Source organism: Vicugna pacos, unplaced genomic scaffold (assembly GCF_048564905.1).
Source record: "Vicugna pacos unplaced genomic scaffold, VicPac4 scaffold_19, whole genome shotgun sequence".
Lineage (NCBI taxonomy): Eukaryota > Metazoa > Chordata > Mammalia > Artiodactyla > Camelidae > Vicugna > Vicugna pacos.
In genome coordinates this window covers 65,576,183-65,588,486 of record NW_027328740.1, presented here as the reverse complement: position 1 = coordinate 65,588,486, position 12,304 = coordinate 65,576,183, and the positions used below count along the sequence as shown (strand labels likewise).

Sequence of the window (12,304 nt, the reverse complement as noted above, 5' to 3'; positions counted from 1 at the left end):
GGAAATACCCCCACTGGTCTTTCAACCTAGACTGGTGTGGCTGTCATATCCCAGCCATGTGAATGGCATCGTGTAGCTTCACCCAAGCAGCCCAAATGACTGACATTGATTTTCTTAATTTGTAGAAAATGCTATGTCACAATAAGAGAAAAAGGTAGTAAGAAATTGTTTCAAAAACTAGAAAAAAATCCAATTCTTCCCCAGCTGGGGTAGCGTACCCTGTGTCACTCACCCTGCTCACTTCCTGGCATCTCCTCCCTGCCAACTCCGTGTTCAGAAGCCACTCTGAGCCTTTGAAGAACATTTTGTCTCATGACACTGTTGACTACGACCTGCGACCTCTCTGTCCCTGGTTAACTCTCTCTTCAAAGCCATTTTAATTTTATGCAGGCTCCTCCACTCAGATGTAAGACTAGCCTGTTTAAACTTCTTGATGCAGCTCCTTAATGAAGATCTTGGGAAGGAAACCCAGCCAAAACCTGGGAGGTATGCACAAAGTGACTGCAAACCCAGTATTTTGTGAAAGTCAGAATCAGAGGAGTGGGTGATTCAGGAAAGGCTATTTTAAGGTGGAAAGGGGAAAGTGAAAGGACGCAGGGTGTGTGAGAAAGAAGCATCTCAGTCCCAGCCAGCAAGGCACCTGCGTTCAGGATGGTGTGTGGAGAGTGCAGACTTCTCACAAAGAAAGAAGTGGTGGGATGGGAGGGAGAACAGTTTGGTACTTTACTGGGGAGGGAAAAAGTGGGTTGAACATTTCCTGGTTGAAGAAAAGGATTGTGACATGTTATGCTTGTATTTTGGAGAGAAGGGTTTTGTGGGGACAGGCCAAGGAGAACGCTCTCTGGCTGGGGTGTCAGCACAACAGAGAAACACAGAGAACCGGGCCGACCCCCAAGTCCCCTGCTGGGGGAGAGGCTGCCCGCCAAATGGAGCCCTGTTGTCTGCTCCTGTCCCTTAGCTGGGGTCTCAGAGCTCCCTTCATAACCCAGTCCTTTTGATACAAGAAAAAAAACGTGGGGCATGAGAAGGGCTGTGTCCCAGGATTTAGTTTAGCCCCTGGGATGTGCCCCTCCAGATTTTGTTCCTTTTCTTCATGCAGTAAAGTATTCAAGAGCAAGCCAGTGTTGAGTAAAGATAGATTTATTCAGAGAGATACATTGAAAGGCAAGAGAAACATCACGACGTGTGGGGGTTTGATTCTCAGATTAAAACTAGGTACACACTCCACAGACTTGAGTGTGGGCCTTCCCCGAAGAGGGAGCGAGAGGGATGCCCGCGAGGTTAAGCTGTGTTGCTGGCTTTCTTGGGCTTGGTGGTTTCATATGCTAATAAGTAGAAGGACCAGCCTTAGGGCAAGGGGCCGGGATTCCCAGCGAGTTACCCATTTCCCACACTGTGACCTTTTGTGGCCAGCCTTGGAATTGCCTTGGTGCCTGGGGCTGGGTTATTCACAATGTTACTATTACAATGGGTGTTTAATGAAGCTCAAGCTCTGCTAGAAGTTAAATCTCTTCATCCTGAGCCTCAAGGCCTATTGGGGGTTGAATCCTTCACCATTTTGTTGTTAATTGCTGTGGCCTTCCTAGAATGTCTCTGCTCTGCCCCCTTCCATCCTGTCTCACTGTGATGACACAGAGAGAGCAAAGGCCGGGCCCTGCCTGTGCTCCTGCATTTAACAGCGGGAGGTGTAGGATGGGCTTATGATGACTCTGAGTGGTGAAAAGGATGTTTCAGATTTTGCCACGTGAGACATGGGGACCTGCCAGCAACCACCGCACATTTATGTCACGGGCATTATCGCTTGTGTTGTTGCGGAAACAACAGGCCAGCCAAGAAACAAGCACCACTCGGAGGGTGGGAGTACTGAGATTTACTACGCAGGCGGGCTCAGATGGGCTTCTGTTCCGAAGCTCTGAGCACCTCCAAGACGTGCACATGAGGTTTTATAGGGTTAATTACAAGTATGGGGCTATTAGCCAATAAGGCTCAAACAACAAAAAGCAAGGAATCAGTACACTGAAGCTTATCAATTTGGAACAGATCACGTTACTGTCAATTGTTGACCTTGGATTTACGAGTTAGCTTGTTAGCCCAGTAAACTGACACTAAACTTCAGATTTACAAGTTAGCCCAGCAAAACTTAGATGAGTAAACCGATACTTATCACACTTGGATACTTGACTTAGCTTGTTAGCCCAGCTGGGCTTTTCCTTCACTGTGTCACTTATCTTTTCTATTTTTCTTCTTTAAGCATTTAATCCAAATGTAATATCAAAGTTTTTTGGAAAAGAATTTCTCTTTCTTTTCTTTGGGGCTATTTTGGGGTGGTAGGTAATTAGGTGTATTTATCTGTTAGTGGAGGCCCTGAGGCTTAAACCCAGGACCCCATGCACGCTAAGAACACACTCTACCACCTGCCCCATCATCTTTTTCTTTTTGCTTTAGCTGCCAAGAATCTTACAGCTGAATTTCTAGTCGGCCTTTAACACTTGCCCTGACTTCATGGAATCCATTTTTATGACTTTATCTCCCCCTGGTATCATTTAAGTATTGAATCTCCATTTTCTCTTCGCTGTCAGTTTTGCCTTTTTGTTGTTATGGTTGTTAAGCTGTGTTGAAAAAATTGATTAATTTCTCTTTTAGCAGGAGGCTCTAAGTAAACAAATATGTAAACAAACAGCACACTTAAATGGTTTTATACATTCTAAGCTGTTTAGTAGTTACTTAAAAACCGAATTGGATATTACAGTGATAACATTTTTAAATTAGTTTTTAATTTTTTATAAAGATATAGCTGATTTAAAATATGATATAATTTTCAGGTGTACAATAGATGCTCCATTTATATTTACTGAAAAACTTTGGCTGTATTCCCTGTGTTGTATGATACATCCCTCTAGCATGTTTACATTTCATGTTGCAGTTTGTATAAGAAATTTGGGTAACGCAGTGTCTGGGACATGGATGTGTCTGACCCAGGTTCACGCAAACCCTGACTGTCAGAGCTCAGGCCTTCACTACTGTCTGCAGGGGAGCGAGTGGAGGCAGCTCTCGTCAGCGCTGGCACCACCCTCTGAGTGGCAGTGACAATACTGACTGTGGACGTGCAAAGTGTTGTTCCAAACTTTACATGCATTTCTGCATTTAACAATTAAAGCCCTACTGTGAGGAAGTGTTTTATGTTTTTAATGAATAATACATTTTATTTTGATATTGATAGAATTCAAACCTACGGAAAATGTACAGGAGTAGTACAATAAACGCTTAGATACTGTTCACCTTAAAGGGCACTATTTGGCCTTTTGTGTCTGGCTTATTTTAGTATAAAGTTTCAAGGTTCATCCATATTGCAGCCTGAATCAGTACTTTATTCTTTTTGTTTCATAATATCCTTCTTCTTTTTTTTTGTTTTTGGTCTATTTAAAAATGTTTTCATTAAAGTCTAGCCAGTTTATACTGTTGTGTCAGTTTCTTGTGTACAGCATAACACTTCAGTTAAATAGTAACATTCGTGTATTCATTTTCATATTCTTTTTGAACATAAGTTACTATAAGATATTAAATATATTCTCCTGTGCTATACAGTGTAATCTTGCTGTTTATTCTATACATACTCAGTATCTACATATCTTGAACTCCCAATTTATTCCTTCCCACACCCTCTCCACTCTGGTAACCATAGTTTGGTTCCTGTGTCTCTGTGTCTGTTTCTGTTCTGTAGATAAGTTTATCTTTTTGTTTCTTTGGCTTTTTTTTTTTTTAGATTCCACATGTGAGAGATCTCATATGGTAATTTTCTTTCTCTTTCTGTCTTATTTCACTTAGGTTGACATTCTCCAGGTCCATTCATGTTGCTGCAAATGGCATTATTTTATTATTATTATATGGGTGAATAGTAGTCTATTGCACAAATATACTGCAACCTCTTTATCCAGTCATCTGTCACTGGACATTTAGGTTGTGTCCATGTCTTGCTATTTTAAATAGTGCTGCTGTGAACATTGGGCTGAAGGTGTCTTTTTGAATTATAGATCCTTTTGGATATATGCCCATGAGTGGGAATGCTGGGTTATATGGGAGGTCAAATTTTTGTCTTTTGAAGAACCTCTATACAGTTTTCCAAAATGGCTCCACCAAACTTCATTCCCACCACAGTGTAGGATGGTTCCCAATTCTCCACAGCCTCTCCAGTATTTATTGTCTGTGAACTTCGGAATGATGGCTATTCTGACTGGTGAGAGTTGGTACTTGATTGCACTTTTGTTTTGCATTTCTCTGATAATGATATTGAACAGTTTTTCATGTGCCTATTGGCCATTTTTATGTCTCATTGGAGAAATGTTTCTTTAGGACTTCTGCCCATTTTTGAATTGAATTGTTTGTTTTTCTTTCTTATTAAGTATAAAAGCTGTTTACATATTCTGGAAATTAAGCCCTTGTCAGTTTCATTTATGGCAACAATTTTCTCCCATTCCATATGTTGTCTTTTAGTTTTGCTTACTGTTTCCTTAGCTGTGCAAAAGCTTGTAAGTTTAATTAGATCTCAGTTGTATATTTTTGCTTGTATTTCTATTGCTTGAGTAGACTGCTCTAGGAAAGCATTGCTGAGATATATGTCACATGTTTGCCTATGTTTTCTTCTAAGGGGTTTATAGTCTCTTGTCTACATGTTTAAGTCTTTATCCATTTTGAATTCATATTTGTGTATGCTGTGAGGGAGTAGTCTAACTTCATTGATTTACATGCAGCTGTTCAGTTTTCCCTACACCATTTGCTGAAGAGGCTGCCTTTACTCCATTGTATGTTCTCACCTCTGTCAAAGATTCAATGACCAAAAGTTTGTTGGCCTATTCTTGATAATTTTGTTTATCCATTCATTGATGGATGGATATTGTTAGTAACTTTTGGCTACTCTGAATGATACTGCTATGAATATTGATGTGAAAGATTTTGCGAGAATATGTTTTCATTCTGTTGACTGTACAGTTGGCCCACCACTTCTGTAGTTTCCTCTTCATGGATCGAGATGGCTGATTGTAAAGGGACTCGAACATCCTTGGATTATGGTATCCAGGGTGGGATGTTCCTGAAACCAACCCCCCGAGGATCCTGAGGGATGACTCTATATGTAGGAGTGGAATTGCTGAGCCATATGACTGTAAACTTTTGAGGAAACACCAGGCTTTTCCAAAGAAGCTGCAGCATTGCTTCTTTCCAACGGCTGCGTATTGAGGGTTCCCATTTCTCTGCCTCCTGACCGACACTTGTTATTGTCCATGATTTGATTATAACCATCCTAGTGAGTGTAAAATGAGACCTCATTTTGATTTAGATTTCACTAGTGATGCTAAGCATCTTTTCATATGCTTATTGGCCAATTGTGTATCTATTTAAATCCTTGGCAAATTTAAAAATTGGGTCGATTTTCTTTGTATTGTTCAGTTGTAAGCGTTTGTTTATATCCCGGATACTAGCCTATTATTAGATATATGATTTGCAAAATTTTTCTCCTATTCTGCAGACTGTCGTTTCACTTTAATTTTTTTAAACAATAAAACAATTTCTTTATAGGGGAGGTAATTAGATTTATTCTTTTTTCTTATTTTTGCCAAGCACACACTCTATCACTTGAGCTACCCCCTTCCTCTTTCATTTCACTTTCTTGATTATGTCCTTTGTATCAAATGGTTTTAATTTTGATGAAGTCAATTTTATCTGCTTTTTTTTTTAATCACTTGTGCCCTTGGTATTGCATCTAGGAAGCCATAGCCTATATTATGACCACAAAGATTTATACTATGTCTTCTTTTAGAAAATTTATACATTTAGTTTTTACGTTTCTGTCTGTGATCCATTTTGAATTAACATTTATTTGTTATATAAAATACAGGGGTCCAGATTCCAGATTCATTCTTTTGCCTGCAGATACCCAGGTGTCTCTGCACCATGTGTTGAATAGACTATTCTTTCAATGGAGTGTTGTTGGAATATTTGTGGAAAACTGACTGTAAATGTAAGTTTTCCCCCTGGATTTTTTATTGTGTCTCATTGATTTATGCATCCAAACTTATGCCAGTACCATAATGACTTGAGTACTATAGATTTGTAGTAACCTTTGAGTGATTCCTCCAACTTTGCTCTTCTTTTTCAAGTTTGTTTTGGCTGACCTGGGCCACTTGCAATTCCATATGAATTTTGGAATCAGTTTTTCAATATTTGGAAAGAAGTCAGCTGGAATTTTGATAGAGATTCCATTAAATTTGTAGATCACTTTGGGGAATCTTAACATTTTTGACAATATTGTCTACCATTTCATGAACATGGGATGCCTTCCATATATGTAGATCTCTTCAATATTTTTTGGTGATACTTCAAAATTTTCAATGTATAAATCTTGTAAAATTTTGTTAAATGTATCTCTCATTTTATTTTTAATGCTGTTGTAAATGGAAAGGCTGAACTTCCTAAGGGTGGGACTATATAACAATTTATTTATTTCTAGGATTCCTACACGGCAAATACACTACATTTGTATTTGCTACATAAATCTATCCACAATTCTTCCCATCCCTGTGTTATAAGAAACCAAGACCTAGGTTAAGCTGCCTGAACACCTATGTGGACTTGAGAAATGAGACCCATTGGTGAGGCTTTGTGCAGATGATACTGAGAGCTTATTCAGGATTGTTCATCTTAATTTCTTTTAAACAATCCTTTCAGTGTATTTAGTCAGATACATTAAGAACATGACCTTTTGTTGTGCGGAGGATCTAAGAGTAAAATTTTCAAATGATTTCTAGTGTGTGTGTTGTACTTGAAACCTAATTTACATAAATCTTTGAAGATTTATGTTTCAGGAGCTTTGAGGGAATAATGCCTGTCTTTATTCAATAACTACAACTAAAATGCTCAAGCAACATGTAAGAGTTTGAGCAAACTGCCCCCGCCCCGTAGTGCTGGGTGGCTGCAGCTGTAAATGGAGTCAGCGCTTACCTCTCCCAGTACGCTTGTGCTGATCTGCTCAAAGCGGTTTGCCCAACAGTTTGTTGGTGGTCTTTTGGACAAAGCCATAAAGCATTGATTGAAGGTTGCTGGAATGGAATCTATTCTTATTAATATTAAGTAAGCACATATTGAGTGCTTACTGTATGTTGGGAATTGTCCCTCAGCCTCACATGAAAATTATTTCTCTTAAAATCTCTCATATTTCCTTGTTATTCACACTTTACAGATAAGGAAACTGAGGATTAAGTCTTCTCTCTTTTGTGGGGAGCTCATTTTCAATGATGGGAATTTGTAAGGAAAAAGATATTGATTCATCCTGAGAAAACATTTTTCTGAGAGTCAGCATTGAAGAGGGTGACCAGTGAAGAGGGTGATCATTGTTTGAGTGAGACGAGCCCCGGGTTGTACGGAATCAGCATCCCTGTCTGCACGCGGCACATGTAGTGCTACATGGTGGGTGAGGTGGCACGGCTACACAGGGGATGTGGATGCCGGGCCATTGGGTTGTGCTCAGGCCTGGTGGGGCATTCTCCTAAGGGCAGTGGACCGTCATTGACAGATTTTAAGTAGGGGAGTGGGGTGCTCTCATAGATCACTTTTGTCTTGTAGAATGCTTAGAAACATTTAGAAGGCTCGGTAGGAGATGATGTGATGAGTCAGAGTAGGGTGGCTGCGAGGTGTAGCAGTGTTCAGTTTTCAAGTGATTTTCAAGCCCAGGTTTGTGGCTCAGTAGCCGTGTCACTTTGGATGACGCACTCAAGGAAGTGAAACAATTTACCTAATCAATTGAAGCAGTGATGTACCGACTTCCCAGGACTGCTGTGGAAATCCAGTGAGATAACTTGTGCAGAGTGTGCAGCGTGGTCTGCAGCACAGAGTCATTGCTGAGTGAGTGCCAGTGAGTACCTGGTAGGTCAGGTGTGGGTGGTGGGACTTGGTGACTGAGGATATCTGGGCCCTGAAGGAGGGGTCCAGTCACATCTGTGAGTGATGGGCCTGAGCTGGGAGAGGCAGGGAGACCTTGCCCCCAGACCAGGGGCCCTGGGCAGGACGGCTATTGGAGGAGCACCGTGAAGTCAGCTCTTTGCAGGTGGAGTTGGAGGTGCTCTTGAGACATCTAAGTGCAGTGTCACGAGCTCACAGAGGAGGTCTTATCCCGGGCTGTGCATTTTCCTATAATCTCAATCCCTGAGGACGCCGAGGTATTGATCACTGAGCATGAAGTCATACTTGACAGGACAAGTGAATAGTAGTATCATGTCTGTCATCAAAGCTCACGTCTCTTTATTCATCACTCACTTTGCTAATTGGGTACTTACAGAGCTCACTTCATCGCCCTTCCCTGGGCTCAGGCTCCACAGAAAATAGCTGGTGAGTCTCCCTCTTTTCCAGAAGAAGAGACATTTAGCTGGTAGACTTCTATACCTTGCCAGACTTAGAATTTTAGTTTGTTGGTTTAATTCTATTTTCTGTTGGCCATCTCCTGACAGGAGAGACGTTTTACCTCATGGTCAGGTTTCAATTAGCTGTTACTGAGAATTGCTTATCTGATCCATAGTGTATGTAATCTATTAACTTTGTAGAGTACTTATCATTTTCTGTCTTTGCCCTTTAATTTTGTTTGCCCCTTCAATTTTCTATCCTATTTGGGGCCTAATTTTATTTTTTAATTAAAAAATATCTGTTAGCAGTTAAGAAAACAAAAGGAAAGAAAAGATGCACATGATAGCTAAATTTAGAAAATATCTTGTATGTTTTCTGTCTCGGTGATGGAGGGTTCAAAAACTCGTGAAAACCTTCATTACATAAGTTCCTTAAAATGTAGATTAAGAAATAAAACCTTCCTTCTTCATCTTTCAAGCTGCAAGGCTAATTGTCAAGAAAGTGAGGGGACATCCTCAGAAGCCAAGACAAACCAGAAAGCAGGGATTCTGGGAGATACGTGAGCCTTAGAAGCCCTGGGGTGCCTGTTGGCTCCTGAACTGAGATTCAGTTGCCCTGGCAGAAGGGCAGGATTTGAGCCCGAAGCCTCTCACACTGGGTGTTGGATGGCTGTTCTTATGTAAGGCGAAGCACATCCTTAGGATCTTGCTTTACAAAAGGGTGAATTTGAAACAAAAGAAAAAATGTATTCCTCAAGGCAAGGAAATAAGGAAAGTCAATTTTTTTCAAAGAGAGGAAAAATAACATATATAAAGTAAGGGTTTAGTTTAAAGCTGTTATGGCATGAGAGTGACCACAAACTCCTGGCAGAAAATCTTAGCTCCTCCCGGAAAGAGTTGCTGTGTTTTGAATGAATCAGTGGACAGCCATTCCGAAAAAGGCCTCCAGAGTCTTCTAGATCAAGATACTGGACCCAAATACCTCCCTTCCATGGTCTCACTTAAATAACCAGAAACGTTTTAAAAGAGAGAAGCAATAATCATAGTTCTATTTATTGACATTTTTATATGCTAGGAATTCAGAGGTGACTGTGGAGTTGTCTCTTATTTTATGGACCTTAATTTCTATTTGACATAGTTGGGGAACTTGATGGAGGGTGTTGGTGGTCTGTTGCAATTAGCCAGGAGAGGAGATTAAGAAAGCAGTGAAGGATGGGTGATATTTTTAGGTGAGGACAGTCCTGTTCAGTTGGCTTGTAATTGCAGGCTCGTTGAGTTGTCACTGGAGGGAGTTGATCTTATGGAAAATGGACTTAACTCAGGCTTCTTCAGAATGGACAAGTGAACCTGGAGAAAGACAGTCAAATCTGTGCAGACATTAAAGTCCACGTGAACGTGCTGTATCCCTGAGCCAAAGATAGGACAAGTAGGCAGCACTTCTTGAGGACAGAGGAGTGGCTTTTAAGGTTTTCCAAGAATGAATCCCAGGGAACCATGATGGCCAGTTGTCAAACTGTGAATTTGCTCTTTGGATGGTGTACCCACCAAGGGTATTGGCCTTTCATATGTTTTCATTTCTCTTTAATACATGTCAGGTGATGAGGACATGGGCATAAACATTTGATACCTTGTCGAGGTGAGTCTTGGTACCTGCCTAGATGCGTGGGCACAGCTACTGCTGCGTCATACATCTTGCCGCCCATCGCGCTCCCAGGCTCCGTGATCACGGCAGAGTGGTTCCTTATTGAGCTATACGTCTTCTCTGTGACATTGTAACCAAACAAAAGGCTGGAGCGTATTAGCTTGGTTTTGCTCTTTTCCATCCTTCTCTTCGAAAGATGATGACTGGTATTGGACCCAGTTACGTTTGCAGATGATTTACAAGTAGGGCTGTCAGTACAAACCTTGTAATCCCCGCTGTGTGATCTAGAGAAGAAAGTTACATTCTTTCCAAATTGTTTTGATGCACTTATGTGGGAAAATGTTGTACGTTTGAATGTGTATTTACTCTCTGAATCATCATGGCTAGAGATGAATATTTGTAGACATGGAATGAGTTTTCTGTATTTGAACTGTATGGTCCCCTAAATTCTCCCCAGCTTTTTAAAGTCATCACTGGAGTGCTACCTCCAGAGTGCCCCAAAGTATCCACCACTGCCTGCTCTTCGGACACTGTGAGTTTCCAACTTGGAGAAGGCTGCTGGCTGGTGAGGCATTCTCTGGCACATCTCTGGTTGGCTGATGTGAGCTTACCACACAAGAATTGGCAGACTGTAACTAACCACGATCACGTCCATTTCTGGAACACTCATGGAGGAATTTACACCTATGCTAGTGGAATACGTTATTCCATTTAGTTTTCCCAACAATCATAATTAGACTTTATCACCTGTATTAAAAAGGAAACTGTCAAAGCGACTGACGTGCAGACTTTGGACTGGAACACAGGTCTTTCTGATAACTGTCTCTGTTCCCTCCCCGGCCTATCCTTCCAAATGGCAAGGAGAATCTTCCTCAGTCTTGAGTTTCCCACTGATGTTACCACTCTCTTTGTTTCTGGAGAGGAAAGCAAGTCTAAACTTCCTTTCCAGTTGGAAATGGAATGGAGAATTTGCGTTGGAAGCCGGGAAAGTCTGTCCTGTGATGAAGCGTTCCCCGAGCCACTTCCACTGGGATGTCACGTCCCTGTCTGGGCCCCTTGCTCAGCCTGTTCACAGGTGACAGTGCAGATCTGCCGAGCAGTCCTCCCGGACAGGGCAGTGGGTTGGAAATGAGTTTGGGGATTTGGTTTCATTACATAGCTTCCTGAGGGTCTTCGGCTGGCACTTCGAGTGGGAGCATTCCCTGTCACACAGACTTGTGCTCTGGGCCCGTGCAGACCTGACGTGGCCTCAGCCTGAGGCTCAGGGCCCATGGTGATGAGGAGCATTTTAGTCCATGGTCTGCCAGAGGCTCTGACACTTCTGGTCTGTGGGACTTTTCCAGGATGATAATAATTCCTCCCCGAGTTTCAGATTTCCTTGCCTGTGAGCCAGGGTAGTAATAGTTTCTGAGATGATTGTAAGGATTCAGTAACGGGCGCAGCATGTGCTGGCAGGTAGCTGGTGCTTAAGGAGAAGAAGTCGCAGTCACACTTTCAGCCTCTCACTGTGCGCTCTGTGCTTTGAGAGGTTGTGTGTTTGGTGAAAGTCCCGCCCAGACCCTAGGGTCTAGATGAACTGTTGTTCCTTTACTTTCCCTTCCTGTTCCTCTTTCCCTTCTTTGTGTCCCATGTTTAGGTAGCAGATTCCTCTATTTCAGGGAATAAGGGCATTTCTAGTAAAAGGACAGGCGGAACGCGGAGAGGTGGGGCCCGGAGGGGGTCTGGAGCGTCTGCACAGCGCTGCTTCCCTGCGTTTCTGCATCCGGTCCCGTCAGTGCACGAAGTCAGCCTTCCTCTTCCTTCCTGTGTCATCAGGTCTCTGTTGTAAGGGAAAACTTTTTTACGGGTCTTTTTTCACTTACGTGTTTCGTTCAGATGCTTGTTGCTTTTCTCCCTGTGCTTCAGCGTTCCGAGGAGAGAATTCAGCAGTGCAGCCTCCTCTCCGAGCTCTATGAGTTGATCGACTTCCACTGCAAGTCCGCCTTCTTCAAGCAGGAGGCCCCCGTGCGGCCCGCGGCCCCCGGCATCCCGGAGCCTGGCGGGAAGGCCTACTACCGACTCCTCCTGCAGACGCTTCCTGGCTACAGTCTGTCTCTGGACCTGCAGGACTTCAGCAAAGGTGTTGGAACTAAAACATTGCATCAGTCCCATTAACCATGCCTGGTTTGGTCCCTGCTGTCCTGTCTCATCAGGGTGAATATTGATTCGTGTAGAACAGGGCACAGCAGACTTTTTCTGTCAAGAGCTTGGGGGTAAATATTTCAGGGTCTGCAAA

At 42.3% G+C, this 12,304-nt stretch overlaps 1 protein-coding gene across 1 annotated transcript in view; it reads left to right on the top strand.

Moving 5' to 3' along the window:
- LOC140693369 (trafficking protein particle complex subunit 9-like) overlaps window positions 1-12,304 on the top strand; it is an 85,086-nt gene extending 72,782 nt beyond the window's left edge. The window contains exon 3 of the mRNA XM_072957274.1: window positions 11,935-12,304. Coding sequence (XP_072813375.1) covers window positions 11,935-12,183 — 249 coding nt within the window. The 3' untranslated portion in view covers window positions 12,184-12,304. The remainder of the gene's footprint in view (window positions 1-11,934) is intronic.